General features: G+C 47.1%; 1 protein-coding gene across 1 annotated transcript; it reads right to left on the bottom strand.

Annotated features, from left to right (window-relative positions):
• Positions 1 to 330: 330 nt before the first annotated feature.
• On the bottom strand, positions 331 to 4,239 carry LOC135389597 (uncharacterized protein K02A2.6-like). The gene has a single exon (XM_064619632.1). The coding sequence runs from the start codon at positions 4,237 to 4,239 to the stop codon at positions 331 to 333; it is 3,909 nt and encodes a 1,302-aa protein (XP_064475702.1).
• Between the last annotated feature and the right edge of the window lie 14,774 nt (positions 4,240 to 19,013).

The raw sequence follows: 19,013 nt of genomic DNA, 5'->3' as shown, positions 1-19,013 counted from the left end.
AATATTTCTGAAGCAATGGTTTCTACTCTTACAATGACATGTTTTTCATGCATTTAAGCAGGGTTAGTCACGTTCAATTCACGTTCAGGGTTCACGACAATTAGTTTTCTTCACGTATTGCGTTAAATAATTCCTTTCCTGAAACAAACTAAATAACTGTGAAACGTGTCATACACGGCCAGCGACTTGAATCCAAAAAGGCAACTTTATTGTCGTCATCCACGGCTTAAATACTGCCGGCATCGTCGTCGTCGTTATCACACTATTACTCTGCTGACATCCCCTTTCTTCAAACAAGAAACCAAGTGAGAATAAACGTATAAAATGACACTAATAGAAATCAGTCCGGGTAGCGTTTCGGTTGTTTCTTCGCCCTTGTGCTTCTGCGTGGGGGTGCTGGCACTTCTCCAGCCGATGAGTCTTCCGCCTCCACATGATCCATGGGTGCTTGCATTCTGAGATGCTCCCTGGTCCTCGTCCTGGTAACTCCATCTTGGGTGGAAACGTCATATGATCTTGGCTGGTTGCATGTCCTACGACGATGGCTGGAGACCACGTTTTCTTATTCGTGTCGTAGATGGTCACTCTTGACCCCTTTTCCACTTCAGGGAGCGGCCGTGTTCCTCGGTCGTAGAATTTCTTTTGCTGTTGACGTATCTCGCTGAGTCTTTCTCTCACGGTGTCCGGTGGAACCACAACAGGCTTGTAGTGCTCCGTAGCGCAGGGTACCAAGGTTCGGGTTTGGCGACTCATCAGCCGTTGTACCGGAGACTTCAAGACACTGTCGCGTGGACTGTTACGCCACTCCAAGAGTGCGTAATAAAACTCCTCAGCCGTCGATGTCCTACGAAGAAGCTTCTTGGCCTCTTGCACGGCACGCTCCGCCATGCCGTTACTTCTCGGATGGTAGGGGCTAGCTGTAATATGACGAATCTGGAGGTGTTCCAAGAACTGCTTGAACTCATAGCTGCTGAACGGAGGACCATTGTCGCTCACCAAAGTTACCGGCAGCCCATGGGTGGCGAATACTTTCATGCAGAAGTTGTTGATTTGGCGGGCGTTTGCAGTTTGTAGTTCCTGAACCTCGAAGTAGAATGAATAAAAATCAACCATGATTATGTACATCTTGTGGCCGTGTGCGAACAGGTCCAGCCCAACACGCTCCCATGGCAACCTCGGGATCTCATGAGACAACATTGGCATTTTCTTGTTCCTCGGCTTGTTTGCTTGACACTCGGCGCAGTTGTCGCAGACCTTGTCGATGGCATCGTTCAACTTTGGCCAAAACACGGTGCATCTTGCTCTTCTTTTCATCTTTTCCTTACCGACGTGCGCGGCGTGCAGGTGCTTGAGAACAGACTTCCTCATCGAAAACGGAATGACGACCCTGTCCGAGCGCAGAACAATGCCATCTTCCATGTGGATATCTTCTCTGTGAGGCCAAAATTCCACTGCCAGGCTGGGAACCTGCCCTCGATGTACAGGCCAACCAGAGTCTGCGTACTTGGAAAGAAGCTGCAGCTGTTCATCTGTTTTTGTAGCTTCCCTTATGAGTTGCAGTCTCCTTTGTGCAATGGGAAGTTCCTGTAGGGTGTTTACTTGAAGCATCTCGTCCGTTTCGTCCATGACTTCTGTTGTTGGAAATCTTGACAGGCCGTCTGGCAGAAGCTGTTCTTTGCCAGGTCTGTACCTTACGTCCAATGAGTAGGCTTGCAAACAAAGTCTCATGCGCTGTAGGCGTTGAGGACACTCATGCAGAGATTTTGCGAAGATGGCCTGCAGCGGCTTATGATCAGTTTCTACCACGACTGTGTGTTGTCCGAATATGTAGTGGTGAAATTTCTTGCAGCCATGTACAATCGCAAGCATTTCTTTTTCGATTTGTGCATATTTTTCTTGTGCCCCTGTGAAGGATCTTGATGAATAGGCTAGGGGTTTTCCTTCTTGCATCACAACGGCCCCCATGCCGTACTGGCTGGCGTCTACAGATAGAGTGATTTGCTTTCCAGGCTGGTAGTAAGCCAGAACTGGCGTCTTGGTGAGAGCTTCCTTTAAATGCTCGAAGGCAGTTTGGTGCACTTCAGTCCATACCCATGCATTGCCTTTTTTAAGGAGCTCTCGGAGCTCTGATGTGTGGTGAGAAAGTCTCGGAATGAAGCTTGAAACGTAGGTAATCATTCCTAAAAACGTTCGGAGCTCATGTACGTTCTTTGGCGGTGCGATGGCCCTGATGTCTTCAACCCGGTTTGGGTCGACTTTCAACCCTTCCGTCGTGAGTATGTGTCCGAGGTATTTAACTTCAGTTCTTGAAAACTGACATTTCTTCAGATTTAACTTCAGGTTGACTTCTCTGCATCTTTGGAGCAGACGTTGCAAGTTTTGGTCGTGGTCTTCCTTGTCGGTACCCCACACCAGGATATCATCCATCACGACTTGAACATGAGGGAGGCCTTCCAGTACATCATTCATGGCCTTCTGGAAGACTTCAGGCGCGGTACAAATCCCGAAAGGCATTCGTGTGAAACGGTACCGCCCATATGGTGTGCTCATGGTGCATATTCTCGAGCTGTCCTCATCGAGAGGAATCTGCCAGAATCCCGACGATGCGTCCAGCGTGGAGAAAATTTTTGCTCCCGCCAGCTTGGATGCCACCTCCTCCAGAGTTTTCATGGGATAGTGCTCCCGCCGTAGGGCTTTGTTAAGGTCGACCGGATCCATGCAGATCCTCAGCTTTCCTGGTTTGGAGACGACCACCATGTAGCTGGACCAGTCGGTGGGCTCGTTGACCCTCTCAATGACTCCATCAGCCTCCATCCTTTGGAGTTCAGCTTTCACTTTATCCCTGAGTGCTAGCGGAACCTTTCGTGCCGGCCGTACTATGCCTTGTGATCCGGGTCGCAACTTCATCCGATACCTGACTCCCCTGAGTTTCCCCAGACCAATAAAGACATCTTCAAACATTTTGGCCGGGTCAAACTGAGCAGCGTTATTCTGTGTCTGTGCGCCGAGGGATCCGACTCGGTTGAGAAGACCAAGCCTTTCGCAAAGGCTTCCACTAAGCGTTGTCTGTACGTCTTCATCCACAACGAAGAAATCTTCGAGAACCCTTTTGCGCGGTGTCGACACTTCAAGGACAACTTTTCCAACAGCTCGCTTACTGAACCCGAAGAAAGTCTTCAGTGCTGCACGGCTCTTCATGACGTGCTTCGTCGTGATCATCTTCACCAGCCTCAAAGGGATCACTGAGCAATTTGCTCCTGTGTCCATCTTGCAGCGTAACTTGTCCTGCTCGATGCTTATCTCCGTCGTCCAACGGTCATCTGCTTGGACACTGCCAACCGACACGTGACAGAGCAGGTAGTCTTCGTCGCTCTCACTCTGAGATGTCTCTACGCGAACCTCGTTCAGCTTCTTCCCTTTCCTGGGATTCGTCTTCTGTGGCTTCCGGGTCCTCCATGGCGGTCCGCGGCAGACCTTGGCGAAGTGGTTTCGAAGTCCGCACTTGCTGCATTGTTTTCCGAGTGCTGGGCAGTTCCCTGAGCGATGCTCCTTGTAGCCACAATTCCCGCAGGATGTGCAAGTTGCTAAACCGTTTACTTCTGCCCCGTCAGGCACCTTCTCTTTGCGTATTTCCATAAAGCGCTCTTTTGACATCTCCTGGGTTCGACAGCACTCGAGGACCTTCGTGAAGCTTGGATTATCGCTTATGAGTTTTCTTTGTAGTTGTTGGTCTTTGACTCCCAGTATTATACGGCTTTTCAGCATCCTTTGTTCGAAGTCGCCGAACTCACAGTTCCGAGCCAGCGTCCTGAGTTCTGTGAGCCAGTCGTCGAACCTCTCGCCTTCCTTCTGGTCCCGTTTTCCAAAGACAAATTCATGGTAGGTCAGGTTGACTGTTGGCTTCATGTAGGCCTCAAACTTCGTTCGAACGACCTCAACGTTCTGCTTGTCGGCCTCATTTTCGAATACGAACGTATCAAAGATCCGCCGCCCTACGTCACCGATGCATACCAAAAATGTTGCTGCCTGTACCTTGCTAGGTTGTTGGGTGAGGTGGGTTGCAACGGCGAAGAGATCATACTCTGCTCTCCAAGTCTTCCATGCTTGCCACATGTCACCGGAAATATCCAACGGCTTGGGCGGTGGAAGTAGACTCGTCATGACAGGAGCCACCGGCGCGGTGGACGTAGGAGTGTAGCTCGGTTCTTCAACCCGCGATGAACCTGATGCGTTCTCCATGACGTGTATGTTCGAAAGGCGCTGCCACCATGTGAAACGTGTCATACACGGCCAGCGACTTGAATCCAAAAAGGCAACTTTATTGTCCTCATCCACGGCTTAAATACTGCCGGCATCGTCGTCGTCGTTATCACACTATTACTCTGCTGACAATAACAAGGTGTATCATATGTAACAGGCATTTTGTGCCGGTTATGCAGTAAAACTAGTACGCTTGAGGCGCCACATATCCTCCTGGTGATGATGTGAAGGAAACATGCTTCAATCTTTCCAAATGTAAATGAGTGCCGTGGTGTCTTGCATTGTAACAGCATCTAGGCACTCTTTCCTGTGGGCTTTCGAGTGACAGATTCATGCACATTAGAATCATTTGTAATGATGCTGATAACAACACTCTTAATCACATGAGAATTTTGTGACGGTAGTATGCCCATATTGCGTTCATCCTTCATTCACTGGTGTGCATTTAGGTGTGGAGTGTGAGTCAAGGCAGAGGTGAGCTAGTACGAAATGGGAGTACCCGTTCCTATCAGGTAATATACAGGACATGTCAAAAAGGAAGAACCGTGGGCACTTAGCACGTACCTGTACTGGTGTAAGGAGCATGTTAGTATGCGTCTGTACGTAGGCATCCCAAAGAATATCCGCATACTCTAAAATTGGCCACACTAACGTAGTCTAAGCCGTCAGCTTCGTTGCAGACGTACAGTGGCGCATCGTCCTCCTCAGTGACCAAAGTTTACGGGATGCTTTGGTAGTAACTTTTTCAACATGCTCGGCCCAGCTTAGGTTTGATGCTATTGATACACCAAGGTATTTTTGGTTCTCCGCTTTACTCAACACAGTAGTGTTAATGCTATACGGAAAGGACAACGAGGTTTTCTTCGTTGTAACACACATGAACACGCACTTTTTCACATTGAGCTCCATCTGCCACATTTCGCACCACGTAACAATAGATTGAAGACAGTTGTTTAATTTGACTTGGTCGTTAGTAGTGATTATACTAGAATGCAAAATGCAATCATCAGCAAAGAAACGACACTGGATTCCCTGACTAGCGATGTAAAGGTCATTTATAAAAATTAGAAACAGCAACGGTCCAAGAACGGACTTCTGTGGTACTCCGGAGACAACTGCCAAGGGATGCGAATGGGCTCCACCAACACTCACGAACTGCTTACGATTAGTAAGGTACGAGTGAAACCATTGCAGTATATGATCATTACTTATTATATTTTTCAATTTATACAACAGCTTAGTGTGCGAAACTCTGTCGAATGCCTTTGATAGATCTAAAAACACAACGTCCGTTTGACCACCTTTGTCTACAACAGGGGCAAAGTCATGAACTATGTGTACAAGTTGTGTAACTGTGGAGTAACCTCGCCTAAAGCCGTGCTGCTCTTTCACCAAGAAATAACTTTCTTTCAAAACGCTAATTATCTGTTTGAAGACAATATGTTCCAGAACTTTGCTACTAGTGCTTAGTAGTGATACCGGCCTATAGTTAGTAATGTTTGATTTATCACCGCTTTTAAATATTGGTACCACTTTGGCTACCTTCCAGTCAGACGGGATTTTACCCGATCTTAAACTGGGTTGGTAAATGACACAAAGAAACTTTGAATACCACTCTGCATACCGCTGTAAAAAAGCATTGGGTATCCCGTCTGGACCACACGCCTTCTTCGTGTCCAGCCGGAGGAGCCTATCTAAGACACCTTCTGTGAACACTTCGACATCGCTCAGACCAAAGCAGGTAGAAGAGAAAGGTGGTTCTGTACAGTCGTCATTGGTGTACACAGAGGCAAACCACCCGTGAATTCATCCGCGATTCTCGCGCCGTCGACAACTGCCACCACATTGAGTTTAATCTCTTTCATCTTATTGTCCTTTTTAACCAGATGACGCCAGAACGTCTTGGATTATGTTTAAGAGTGTTGTGCATAGTAACATTAAAGAAGTGGAAACGAGAACGGCGTACTAGTGCACGCAATTTTTGACGCAGTACCGGGAGTGAGCCTTGGTGCCCTGGATGGAACCTTTCTATCCTATTTATTTTACGTTTCAACTGTAAAATCTCATGTGTTACCCAAGGATTACGCTTCTTCCGCTTCACTGTGCGCAAAAGCACAAACTTTTCGATGCACTCCAGGGCCAAATTCTTAAAGAAAAGCCACCTTTTGTCAACAGAGACTGCGGTATCCTCGCAAGCTACAACAAATCGGTCAAAAGATTCTTCCAACATGTCCACAACATCAGTATCACTTGCCCTGCTGAAGTCACGATATTTGTTGGTCTCAATATTTGTCCCCCAGTTAACTGACATGTTCAATGTGCAAACAACTGCATCGTGGTCAGATATTCCGTCTGCGATCGACACATCAATTAACGTCTTTGCTGCAGCGTGAGATAAGAAAACGAGGTCAATCAACGACTCGTCATCGTTGGTCCTACGCGTGGGAGCATATACCACCTGCGATAAGTTGTTTTCAAAAGCGATATCAGTTAAGAGCCGAGAGTGTTCACATCCAACTGCAGGCAACATGTTTTTCCAGTCGATTAGCGGGAGGTTGAAGTCACCAGCCAAAATCACAGATGGAATTTCCTTAGATTTCGTGTGGAGAAAGTGGGATAATTCATGAAGTACATCTGTACTTGCTGGAGGACACCTGTAGAATCCTCCCAACAAAATCGAACAAGTGTGACTCTTTACAGCAACCCAAACCATCTCGCACCCGTGGTCATGTTCAACAACTGATGCAGAGACGCACTCCTTAACAAGTATGGCTACACCGCCTGCACGTGAACCACGGTCACGGCGGAAAACGCTGAATCCATCAGGAAAGATATCGTTATCTTGAATGCTTTCGTTCAACCAAGTTTCAGTAACTACTGTAATGTCAGGATAGAATGCAAGTTATATTGACTCCAGCTCCGCCACATTGTTGACAACACTCCTCGCATTGATATTTAGCAACCTAAAGGGGCGCCGTCAACATGTGTCGTATCAGACGTCAGATTGTCGACATGAATTTTGGCACCAAAGTGAAGCCGCCCAAGGAAAGGCCTAAAAAGGCAGCCTTCAGACCATACATTGGGGCAAAGAAGCCTATCAAAATCAGCCTCCTGTACCGATATGTGGAATGAAGCGCATGACGCATGCCTTGCGGGCAGCTTGGTACATGTAAACTGCTCGCTGTTCAATGCGTTTGATACGACCTCAGACCTGAAAATGAAGGATGACCTGATCTAGTTTGATTCCTTCGGATTGCCGTCAATCGAACCCTAGCTGAAACGCCTCGCCGTCAACGAATATAATGATGTCTGTATTCAAAGCCTGTATTCTCCAATGTGTGGTGTGTACTGTTGAATCGTGGCGACATTGTTGGTGAAAGGGAAATCACTGAAGAGCATTGTATCCCTGTTTTCCAATAATCTCACTGCTAATGACCTAAAATCAATAAAGATGCTAGAAGAGTTATTTGTTGCTTAAAAAAAGCGTGGTGTCCTTTATTCTCTATAGCTCCCCACAAACTATACTTGCTTAGTCGATGAATACGCGCTATAGCTCCCTATCAATATAGCTTCCCATCATACCAGCCTATCTTCCTAATCCATCACAACAATACAACATTTTTTCTCTTAAAATAAAAAATACAGGTATTTTTATTTTACTGATGATTACATATAGGACGTGGACTATCGCTGGTCTCGCAGTCACTTCTTCTTCGCGTGAGTAAAGATGATGTCGGGCGATGCGACTCTTTTACCATCCCTGAATCTCTCCTTCTTCTCTAGTTTCAGATCTGGTAATTCTCGCATTTCTTGCAAATCTTCATCTGCGAGTCGCTTGAAACGACTGGGTAGGTACACCTTTATGCGTTTATCGTTTTCCATCAGGAGTTCTACGTACACGGGCTCCCTGTACATAGTGTCCACCTTGTGTAAGTCCAACACATCGAGCTTTTCGTTCTTCGGAACAATGCTTATTTTCTGAATGTCCCCATCACCGGGTTTCTTTAGTTTATCCAGTTCAGTGGAAGTTTCTACGCACGCCAAATGAACTGAAAATGAGGACAAGTGTTACCTAACTTTCCTCATCTTGAAGACAATAGTGAGACATACCTTTCTCGTTGTGCGATTCACCCGGAGTTGACCGACGAATGAACAAGTAGCTTCACAGACCTCAAATGAGTTGTATATATCGCAACTTCTATATAAAGCACCCCTCGAGGGGTGCAAGGATGGTGCGATTATGTTTACACAATAATATAGGAACAGCCCGTGATAAACGGCGAGCGCGCATGTTAGCTGCGAAGGACATTTGAAACTTCTTGGAAACCAAAGTGCATAAGCGAACCCTTTGTTTTTGGATACAGAAAGCTTGTTTCGGCATGTAGAAACGAGAAGGCTATGGCAGGCAGTCCGCTTTGACGTGGGCTCGTAGAGATTTTGTTTTCTTAAGATAGACTTGTCTTATCAGGCAGAACAGTTTACTTTTTTAATACGCGCGGCCACCAGCTCCCGTGGCATAGTGGATAGGATGATCGCTTTCCACGCCGAGACTGGGAGGTGACATGGGTTCGAATCCTGTCATCGGCTGTGCTGTCTGAGGTTTTCCCTGGGTTTTCCGAAGACTTTCTAGACGAATGTCGGCACAGTTCCCCCTGAAGTCGGCCCAGGACGCATACTAACCCCCCTGTCCCCCACTCCTTCCTGCTGTCCTCTCTCCATCTGTCCACGTCTGTACGCCACTCATAGCCACAGTTGCTTCGCGGCGCTAACACGGAATTTAAAAAAAATACGCGCGGCCTCGGGACGTGGCTGCTGAAGCTAGGTGACTTAATTTCTCGGAAAACATCATTTACGATCTTCAAACTGTGAGCTCTAATACAAAACAGATGGGCGAACGTGTTGGGGCGTGCAGCGTGGCTGCTGAGGCTCCATGGCCTGATTTCTCGACAAACATGATTTACGACCTCCAAACTATGGCAGTACGCGAGTTTTGATATAAAACAGATGGCCCCAGCTTGTTGAAACATGCAACGTTGTTGCTGAAGCTCCATGACCTCATTTCTCGGAGAACGTGATTTACCACCTCCAAAGCATGGGAGTACTCGAGCTCTGATATAAAACAGATGGCCCAACGTGTTGAGACATGTGGCGCGGTGGCTGAGGTTACATGACCTAATTTCTTGACAAACGTGATTTACGACCCTCGAACCATGGGAGTACGCGAACTTTGAGACAAAAGAGACGCCCTAGATGTGTTGGGGCTTGCAGCGTGACTGCGTGGCCCCATGACCTCATCTCTCGAAACGCATGATTTACGACCTCCAAAGCATGGGACTACGCGAGCTTTGATATAAAACAGATAGTCCCATTGTGTTGGGATATGCAGCGCGGCCGATGAAGCTCCGTGACCTCATTTCTCGGAAAACATGATTTACGACCACCAAAGCATGGGAGTACGCGAGTTTGGATATGCAACAGATGGCTCCAACGTGTTCTGACATGCAGCGTGGCTGCTGGTTTATAACCCGCGAGATCGCCGCATGGGGGGGGGGGGGGACAGTCTGCTTCAACTCGCTTCAAAAGTAAATTATTCGCCTCGCTTGTTGCAGATTTCTTACGGCTCCTTTTACTTTCAGTGTCTAGGTGTGTATTCTGCTTTTTTGACCCTCACGATATCGAGGATGAATCGGAAGACGATTCTCGGGACGGCGCACCTCCTACACTGTCTGCTTATGTGATGCGATCGCACCCCGACGTGGATATATCCTTCCTGCCCTTCTACAAGACTGACACTGCATTTAGAGGTATCGTCAAAAGGTTTGTGCTATTGACATCTGTTCACGATCAGAAAGTAGAGGATTTGCGACAATATTTAACGATTCACTTTCACGATATGGTTGCTATATTGAGAGCACAAAGAATACCCTTTAGGTTTTGTATTTGTTCTAATGTTTTAATGATAAAGGAAATGCGGGGGAGACAATCGCACATATCGCCCACTTTATGGCGTTTGCTCACGAAGTCCACAGCGACGGAGCCATCGCGAATTCCCTAATGGACGTGATTCAGGAGTCCACAGGGCGCGTCGAAAATTATCAGCGGGAAGGGAGTGCGTTCGTCTCCACTGACGTCCAAAACGTTCAAATGTGCATTTCCGCTGTGAAAACTAAAACATTCGGATGCAATAGGGCACTTCCCACTCATTTGGCCAAACGCAGGAACGTGCTAACAGTGTTTTAAATACAATACGCTCGCCCTCCTGCATCCACAGAGTTGGAATACATGTAAAAAAAAAAATGAAAATTATGCGTCGGAGTATTGGTGGCATAGTTGCTTCCCCGTTTCCTACACTGACCTGGACGAATTCGAAGACAGAAACAAGATATCCGTGTACGTGTATGAGTACATCGGTCATGGAGTGCACGCGTCCCAACCCCCAAAACTCGAGTATGAAAAGAAAATTCACGTATTGGCTATAAACCAGCATTTTTTGCGGAATCAAGTCCCTCGAGCCGTTACTGATTAGGAAAGACAAGCATTTCTTATGCGAGCGCTGCACGCGCTCTTTCCTGAAGGAAGAGAGCATGGCGAAACATCGTCGCCTGTGCGCGAACGTAAAGGAAATCATATTGGAATTTTGTGGACCGGCCAAAACTTTTGTAGAATTTACTAAAATAGAGTACATGCAGCAGTAGAACTACGTCGTCGCGTTGGACACGGAGAGCGTACTCGCGCCCAGTGGTGTTGGCACGCAGCGTCACGTCACCTCTAGCTTCTGTGCCGTGCTCGCGCGCACCCACGACTCGAAGGTGATGCGCATGATGACGCACCACGGTAAAGATTCTGCGAGGCAGTGCGTGAAAGCTTTGATGGAAATGCGGAACGAGATGGTCGCCCTGAACACCTGCCTCCGCAATGGTGCTGAATGATGAGCAACAGGACCAGCACAGAGCTGCCACCCACTGCGCGTACAGTAGGCGGGAGTTCACGCAAGATGTACCCCGTGTCCGGCATCACGACCATTCCAAGCGTTGTACTGCCGGCGAAACAAATGACATCGCGACGCTGTGCAACTCCTGTAACGCGGCGTGCACGACGAGAGAAAAACTGCCCATCATGGTGCACAATCTGGCCTACGATTTGGCCGGACTGCTGCGGGAATTTCACCTTCTCTGGTGGAAGCGCGCTCCTTCATCATGGCCAGTTCCATGAAAAAAAATCGATCGTTCGAAATTGGCACCTTCCTATTCAGAGATACCATGCAGTACCTAAATTCGTCGCTGGGAGAGCTCGTGGAAATCATCAAATCAATGCGGGGGGCGAGGAGGCGTTCCAATGCCTGAAGCAGGTATTTGGAGATGACTACGAAATTTTGCTTCGTAAAGGTGTATTCCCGTACAGCCATGTTAGCGCTTTCGCAGTGTACGACGAATTGGCTCTGCCAGCAAAATCCGCATTCCGAAACGATCTGACGGGGGAGGATATAAGCGACGACGACTATCAGTACGCGCTGCACGTATTTGAACGTTTTGGATGCTCGAATCTGCGGGATTCTAATGCATTGTACCTCAAAACGGATGCCCTATTACATGCTAACATAATGCAGCACTTCCGACGCCTGTGCTACGACGCGCGCGGTTTGGAATTGCTTCATTGTGTTTCTCTGGCATCCTATTCATGGCAATGCGCTCTAAATTACACGAAGGCAAAATTGAAACTGACCATCGACGAGGTCATGTACCGGACCATTGAATCGGGTGTTACGGGCGGGCTCTGTCAGGCGAGCAGGCGTCATTTACGGGCTAACAACCCTATGTGCAGTGGCTACGATCCCGATAAAGAGGAGGTGTACCATATCGTACATATATTGCAACAATCTTTTCGGATTCAGTATGATAAAGCACCTCCCCGTCGGCGATTTCGAATGGGTCGAGGACTTTAGCTCCGTAGATTTTATGCGTCACCTCACGGATTCGGACGTGCGATACGGCTACGTGTGCATCGAAAATGGTTAAAAATTGGGCTGTTCGGTACAGCATACTTTAAAAGCGATAAAACCCCCGTGCCGGGGAACAAGTCAACAGACGACACAACACACAGGCACAGACTGACGAACAAGGATTTATTATCAAACTTGGTTTATATCCTCTAACCTAACCAACAACGCCCTCTTCAGCAAGTTCCCAGTACACCCCCAGCATGCCTAGTGACTTTATCTTTATCAAAAGTATAAGACTTATCTTGCGTCCCTCCTGTTTGAATCTTCCAAAAACTTCTCGACTGGAGCAGTTATCAGCACTGAAGGCACACTCACGCACCTGGACCCCGCATTTTTTATACTTAAAGCTTCACGATATAATAAAGCACCGCCCTTATTACTCTTATATAAAATTTTTGTCTCATGGAATTTCGCAACACAACCCTGGCACCTTTTTAAATGCTCAACCAAGTTTCCATACCCCCTGCTAACCGAATAACGATGTTCCTTTAACCTAACATTAATGCACCGGGATGTTTGCCCAATATATTCACGCCCGCAACTAAACGGTATGCAATAAACAACCCCAACTATACAGTCCCCAAACTGATTTTCATGACTTATAGAGCACCGAGGTAACTGCTCCTGATTTACCTTCCTAATAGTGATCTTAAGCCGGGTTTTTTACGAAAGACTACTTCAACATTGTACTTGCTAGCTACTTTTTTTATCCTGTGAGAGGCTTTATGGGTATATGTAATTACCCCAAAGTTCCTTCTTTCAGGGCTTTCGGTTTTTTTGCCACTACTTATTTCTCTGATGATTCTGTTTAGGATATCCCTAATGATGTTCCCTAAATTCAGAGGTTAGAAGAAGCAGGATATCCTGAGAACATCATTAGGGATATCCTAAACAGAATCATCAGAGAAATAAGTAGTGGCAAAAAAACCGAAAGCCCTGAAAGAAGGAACTTTGGGGTAATTACATATACCCATAAAGCCTCTCACAGGATAAAAAAAGTAGCTAGCAAGTACAATGTTGAAGTAGTCTTTCGTAAAAAACCCGGCTTAAGATCACTGATTAGGAAGGTAAATCAGGAGCAGTTACCTCGGTGCTCTATAAGTCATGAAAATCAGTTTGTGGACTGTATAGTTGGGGTTGTTTATTGCATACCGTTTAGTTGCGGGCGTGAATATATTCGGCAAACATCCCGGTGCATTAATGTTAGGTTAAAGGAACATCGTTATTCGGTTAGCAGGGGGTATGGAAACTTGGTTGAGCATTTAAAAAGGTGCCAGGGTTGTGTTGCAAAATTCCATGAGACAAAAATTTTATATAAGAGTAATAAGGGCGGTGCTTTATTATATCGTGAAGCTTTAAGTATAAAAAATGCGGGGTCCAGGTGCGTGAGTGTGCCTTCAGTGCTGATAACTGCTCCAGTCGAGAAGTTTTTGGAAGATTCAAACAGGAGGGACGCAAGATAAGTCTTATACTTTTGATAAAGAAAAGTCACTAGGCATGCTGGGGGTGTACTGGGAACTTGCTGAAGAGGGCGTTGTTGGTTAGGTTAGAGGCTATAAACCAAGTTTGATAATAAATCCTTGTTCGTCAGTCTGTGCCTGTGTGTTGTGTCGTCTGTTGACTTGTTCCCCGGCGCGGGGGTTTTATCGCTTTTAAAGTATGCTACGTGTGCGACTTGGAGTATCCAAAATCTATCCACACGCTGACGGGGTACTTCCCCCTGGCTCCCGAGAAGGCGGTCGTCCTGAAGGAATGGCTCTCACCATTCCAGCGAGGGCTCCTCAAAGGGTTAATGTATTAGCCGGGGAACAGCAAAAAGCTGCTGCTAACGTGCAAGGACAAGGTCGAGTACGTCGTTCATTACGCGCTTCTCACGCTCTATTGTAGATTGGGAATGAGGTTGACAAAACTTCACAGAACTCTAAAATTTCGTCGGGCACCATTCCTGCGTCCCTACATCGAGGACAATGTTGCCAGACGCGTCGCCTCGAGCCCGATGTTCGAGAAAAATTTCTATAAAATCCCAAATAATGCGGTCTTCGGGAGAACGCTACTAAATAAATTTAATACGCGGGATATTCGAGTAGCCTTCGATGAGGAGACGGCGAGTCGCCTCGGGAGTCGGGTGGAATGTGTACGCATGTAAATTTTGTCCCCCGATTGCGTCATGTACGAAATGCGCAAAAGAAAAGTGTGATGCGATTTCCTCCTGCAGATTGGCCAGTAGTAAGAAGGAAGTAACCACGTACTCGTACTACTATGAAGCCCTGTTGAGTAAGCTCACTTGTCCGGTGATTACCTGCTACTCTGACACGGATTCTCTGATGCTCGGCCTATTCTGCAAGGACTACGAATATCAGTTACGAGCGATCGCCGACGAACATTTAGACTTGTCTTCCTTCGATCGGAATCATCCACTGTACAGCGAGAGGAATCGCGGTAGGCTTGTCGCGTTCAAAAGTGAAACGGGTAGCATACCCATAGAGGAAGTAACATGCTTGAACGCCAAAATGTATTCCATCAAATTAGCCGGGGGGGGGGGAACAGATAGCAAGAGCTAAAGGGGTCAGAAAGAACATTGTGCGCAAACACCTCCTCCATGATACGTACCACGATACCTTATTCAAGCACACTAGCGTATCGCATGAACAGGTGTCAATAGTGGGAAAGAAACCGTGCATGTACACCATCAGAAATGTGAAAAGAAGTCTGATGGCGGATGACAACGAACGATACCTCTACAATGACGTGGACTCCTACCCGTACGGAAGCTGCGAATATGGTAAGGTCAAGTGGATGACGTAGATAGCGAAATTTCACCTGGCGTTCTTTCCCCCGCACAGATAATGCAGTGAATGAGAATCAGTATCGTCATTTGGACTGCGTCACTGGAAGGATGTGGTACCTCGTCCTCTTCTCGCTTGTCTCGTGCGCGCTCGCGCTAGACGTCGGCAACTGTACGGCGAGCATCAAGCTGGAGAAGGATAAGCACACGTACGCGCACTAATGCCCGGGCCACATCTTGGTCATCAGAGAGTTGCACGTGTTACCTATGCGGTCCGGCATTAACCTGGACAGGAACGCTATTGGATCGCTGCACACGTGCCTTCACTCGATGGATGTGAGCGACAGCTACGAAGATATCCAGTGCACATGAAAGTGTCAACTCACGGAGGACGAAATTTTTTCTCAGTTGCTGTCCCGGAGACGTCTACATGATCCGTCACTTCCGCGGAACCACGCCCAGCATCAAAGGAATCAGTCTCTCCAAGACTGCCATGCTTTTTCTCAAACATATACTCAACAAACATTGAAATGTATTTTCCCCCCTGTCTGTGTGAGATGAAGCCGCAGCGCGGACGCTGCCGACCGAGGCAGTGGGACCCCTTAGTGACTGGGACCAGTTGAAAGTGGAACCAGTTTCACGATGATCCCACCTGAAGTGAAACCACTGGAACTGATCCAGTGGTCCCTCTGCTAAGTGGTCCGAGATCCGGCCACTTAGCAGCTGGGACCACTGAATGCATGACCGAAAATAATGCGTAGAAATACACATATTGCTCAAGTAAATACCGTTTATTCTGCTAAAAGCATACACGGAGCAGAAAGAAATAATCAATACATCTCTACATGTACATACTACGTAGTATAAGTCTTATCACTCACTGTGTCTAGACAAAGCATATGCCTGACTGTGTGATGCACTCACGGACCACAGGAAGCCTTCGTTCGTTGGCCACCTCACATCTTGTATTTTCTTAGAGAAGATGACACATGACACTCCTGTTTTCCATGCAGGTCGCGACATACACCCTTCCTCTTCACCGTACGTTCGGAATCTTCTCATCCTGTTTCTCTTCAAGCTCCTCAAGTTTCTAAAATGAAACATCTAATTAATAGTAATCAAAACATCATGGTCATCACTCATACCTGCAAACATTCGCGACGTGCAGTCCGATTGGCGTTTCACAGTGCGTTCTTGCCCTTACGCCGTTTACGTCTTCTTAGCGTCAAAACTCTTCCGGGAAATCGACAATGTGTTGCACAGGAATCATTGTCATCGCATTGTCTTAAAAAGCGCACTAAAACACACCAAAATACTGCACAGGAGATACACCATCCTTGCGACGGCAACTGAAGACAAAACCAACTTGCTGCGACGCATCCAAGTTCCAACGTTCCAACTGCCACTGCCTGCTGCTGCCTGCCTGCCAGGCCTGCCTCTCTCGCATCTCACCCTCTCCTCTTCCTCTCGGCTCTCGACGTTTGTTGAAGTTTGAATTTGTAGCCGCCGTGTCGTCTTCACATTGCATCAGCCTCTGCAATTACCTTTTCTTCCTTTTTTTTTCCTGTCACTTCTTTCGATCCTTTTTTTCGTTGTCTTTCTTCGAGTTATTTAGCTTAATTTTTGTTGGTGTTGAGATGTATTTTTTGACATTTCTCTGGTACTAAAAAGAGATCACGCATGTGCTAAAATTGATCAGAGCAATAGATCAAACAAAACCAGAAGGATATTGTCACCAGGCGAAATGGGTCGGCGAGTCGTCGAATAAACAGCGAACGGTTTATTAGACTACTTGGTAGCAAAACACAAGAGTGATAGCTCTCTGAACACAACTGAGTCCAAAGAATGAATGCTCCAGCTTGGAGCGCACAAACATTTAAGCGTCGCGCCGAAAAGTCTAGAAAGAGCACGTGCGTTTGCCAGACAGCAGGCGATGTGTCTGGAAGCTTCTTGCTTCTTCTTCAGCATGCGCCGGGATGAGATGTACCGTTTCGTGCCTGCCCTGGAAGTTTTGCGATGATGATTCGTGGCAATATATGGCAAGTGTGGACAAGATGAAATCTCAAAGGGTGGGAAGCTGCCCAACTTGGACTCTCAAGTGACCATTCTGGGAACAAATTGGTACCTGTGAGCCTCCAGCTGGAACATCTGGCCCCCTCTTGCCCCCCCCCCCCCCCCCCTACACGTGCTTACATACGCTAGTCCTTTATCAGACAACAGGATGGAGGATTTACTGATATCCGCATGCCCCGATTGTGGGGTCTTAGCTGCTTCGATTATCTCACGCGCCATCGGTACTGCCTGTGAAGCAGATGGGTTGTTTCAATAGCGGTTCAGCTGCCGGGCGACGATTGCATCCGGTTTTTAGATAAGCATGCGAGATTCACTGCTATCCACACGTGTTGGATGTGCTAGCCTAGGGCCAAGAAGCCGCTCCTCCCGTTCGCGTCGGCCCATTCAAAGTCAGTAAAGAGAGGCATCGCTACAATGTGTTTCCTCAACGCGGTATGCAAATCCTTTCCGCACCTAATGGATGCCAGCCTTCAGGAACAGGCTCTCAAGCTGCGTGAATCAGACTATCCGCTAGCCTTGCTCTCCGCGGTCGCGGAGTCGTTGCACAAGGGGTTGTCCCCCCGTAACTTCTGAAAGGAGGTCGCTAGTAGAACGAAAGACCACCGTAATCATTCCCCACATGCATAAAGTCTCGCAGCAAGTAAAGAAGATGGCTGGGCGAGCTGGTGTTAAAATGGCCTTCTCTGCTCCAAATAAAATCGGGAAGCTTTGTCGTTCAGTCAGCTGCACTGAGCGGGAAGATCTCCAAAGAACCCCATATGTGGAATGCAAGGAATAGGTTGTGTATCAAGTACTCTTGTCGCGCGGTAAATTCTATGTGGGACAGACTGGACGCTGCATCAATGACCGGTTGCGGGAACACAGGCTTAATGTCGACAACAAACGCGATGGATGGCTCTACCTTGCAATTAGTGTGGCAGCGAACCGCTATTGAAACAATCTATCTGCTTCACAGGCAGTACCGATAGGACCACGCGGGAGATAATCGAAGCAGCTAAAATCTCACAACTGGGGCATGCGTGTATCAGTACCTCCTCAATCCTGTTGCCTGATAAAGAACTAGCGTATCTAAGCAAGTGTATGCAAAAGTGCCGGTAGATGGCAGGGCAGGGCCCACAGAAGGCTGTCTCCAGTTAGCATTTAAGCAGTTTGTGTACTATTCAATAAACCTTTGTTGGAAGTGCGCCTACGGGTCGTGTATCTCTCTCCGTCCTTGTCCCTGTCGCGCTTTATAGTTATGAATCAGTCCTACTTTGCCTAGTTAGCCGAGCTCTGGCTTCAGCTCTCTCTGAAGAACTTACTTAAAGGTTGCTTACAGGTTAAAGGATGATTGTTACTTTGTGTAATTAGGTGGCTGTCTCACGTGTCGGCGAGAATGATGGATGAGAAAGTTGTGTGAACCATGGGTCATACCTTCTAACATATGCCGCGAAAAGCAGTGCCGTTATACCATTGTTCAAACGCATATTTCCTGACAGGCAGGAATCTGATATGTTAATTACAACGTACAGGAAACTGAAAGGTTAATTACAGCAGACAGGAAACTGAAAGGTTAGTTACGACAGACAGGAAACTGAAAGGTTAATTATAGGAGACCAGAAACTGAAAGAATAATTACAGTTGACGGGAAACACAAACATTAATTACAACAGACAGGAACCCGAAAGGTTAATTACAACGTACAGAAAACTGAAAGGTTAATTACAACAGACAGGAGTCTTAAAAGGTTAATTACAACGTACAGGACACTGAAAGGTTAATTACCCTGATGGAAAAAGGAGACCCGATCTCATTCAGCGCCCGCATCAATTTCAATGAGTTTGAATGAGAATTTATGCATCCAATTCGATTAATGTGAATATAGCAGGTATTTCTCATTGAAGTAATGAGAAGTGT

This window comes from Ornithodoros turicata, chromosome 1 (genome assembly GCF_037126465.1).
Source record: "Ornithodoros turicata isolate Travis chromosome 1, ASM3712646v1, whole genome shotgun sequence".
Taxonomy (NCBI): Eukaryota; Metazoa; Arthropoda; class Arachnida; order Ixodida; family Argasidae; genus Ornithodoros; species Ornithodoros turicata.
Note: the sequence above shows the minus strand (reverse complement) of the source record. Positions and strands in the feature narration are given on the sequence as shown.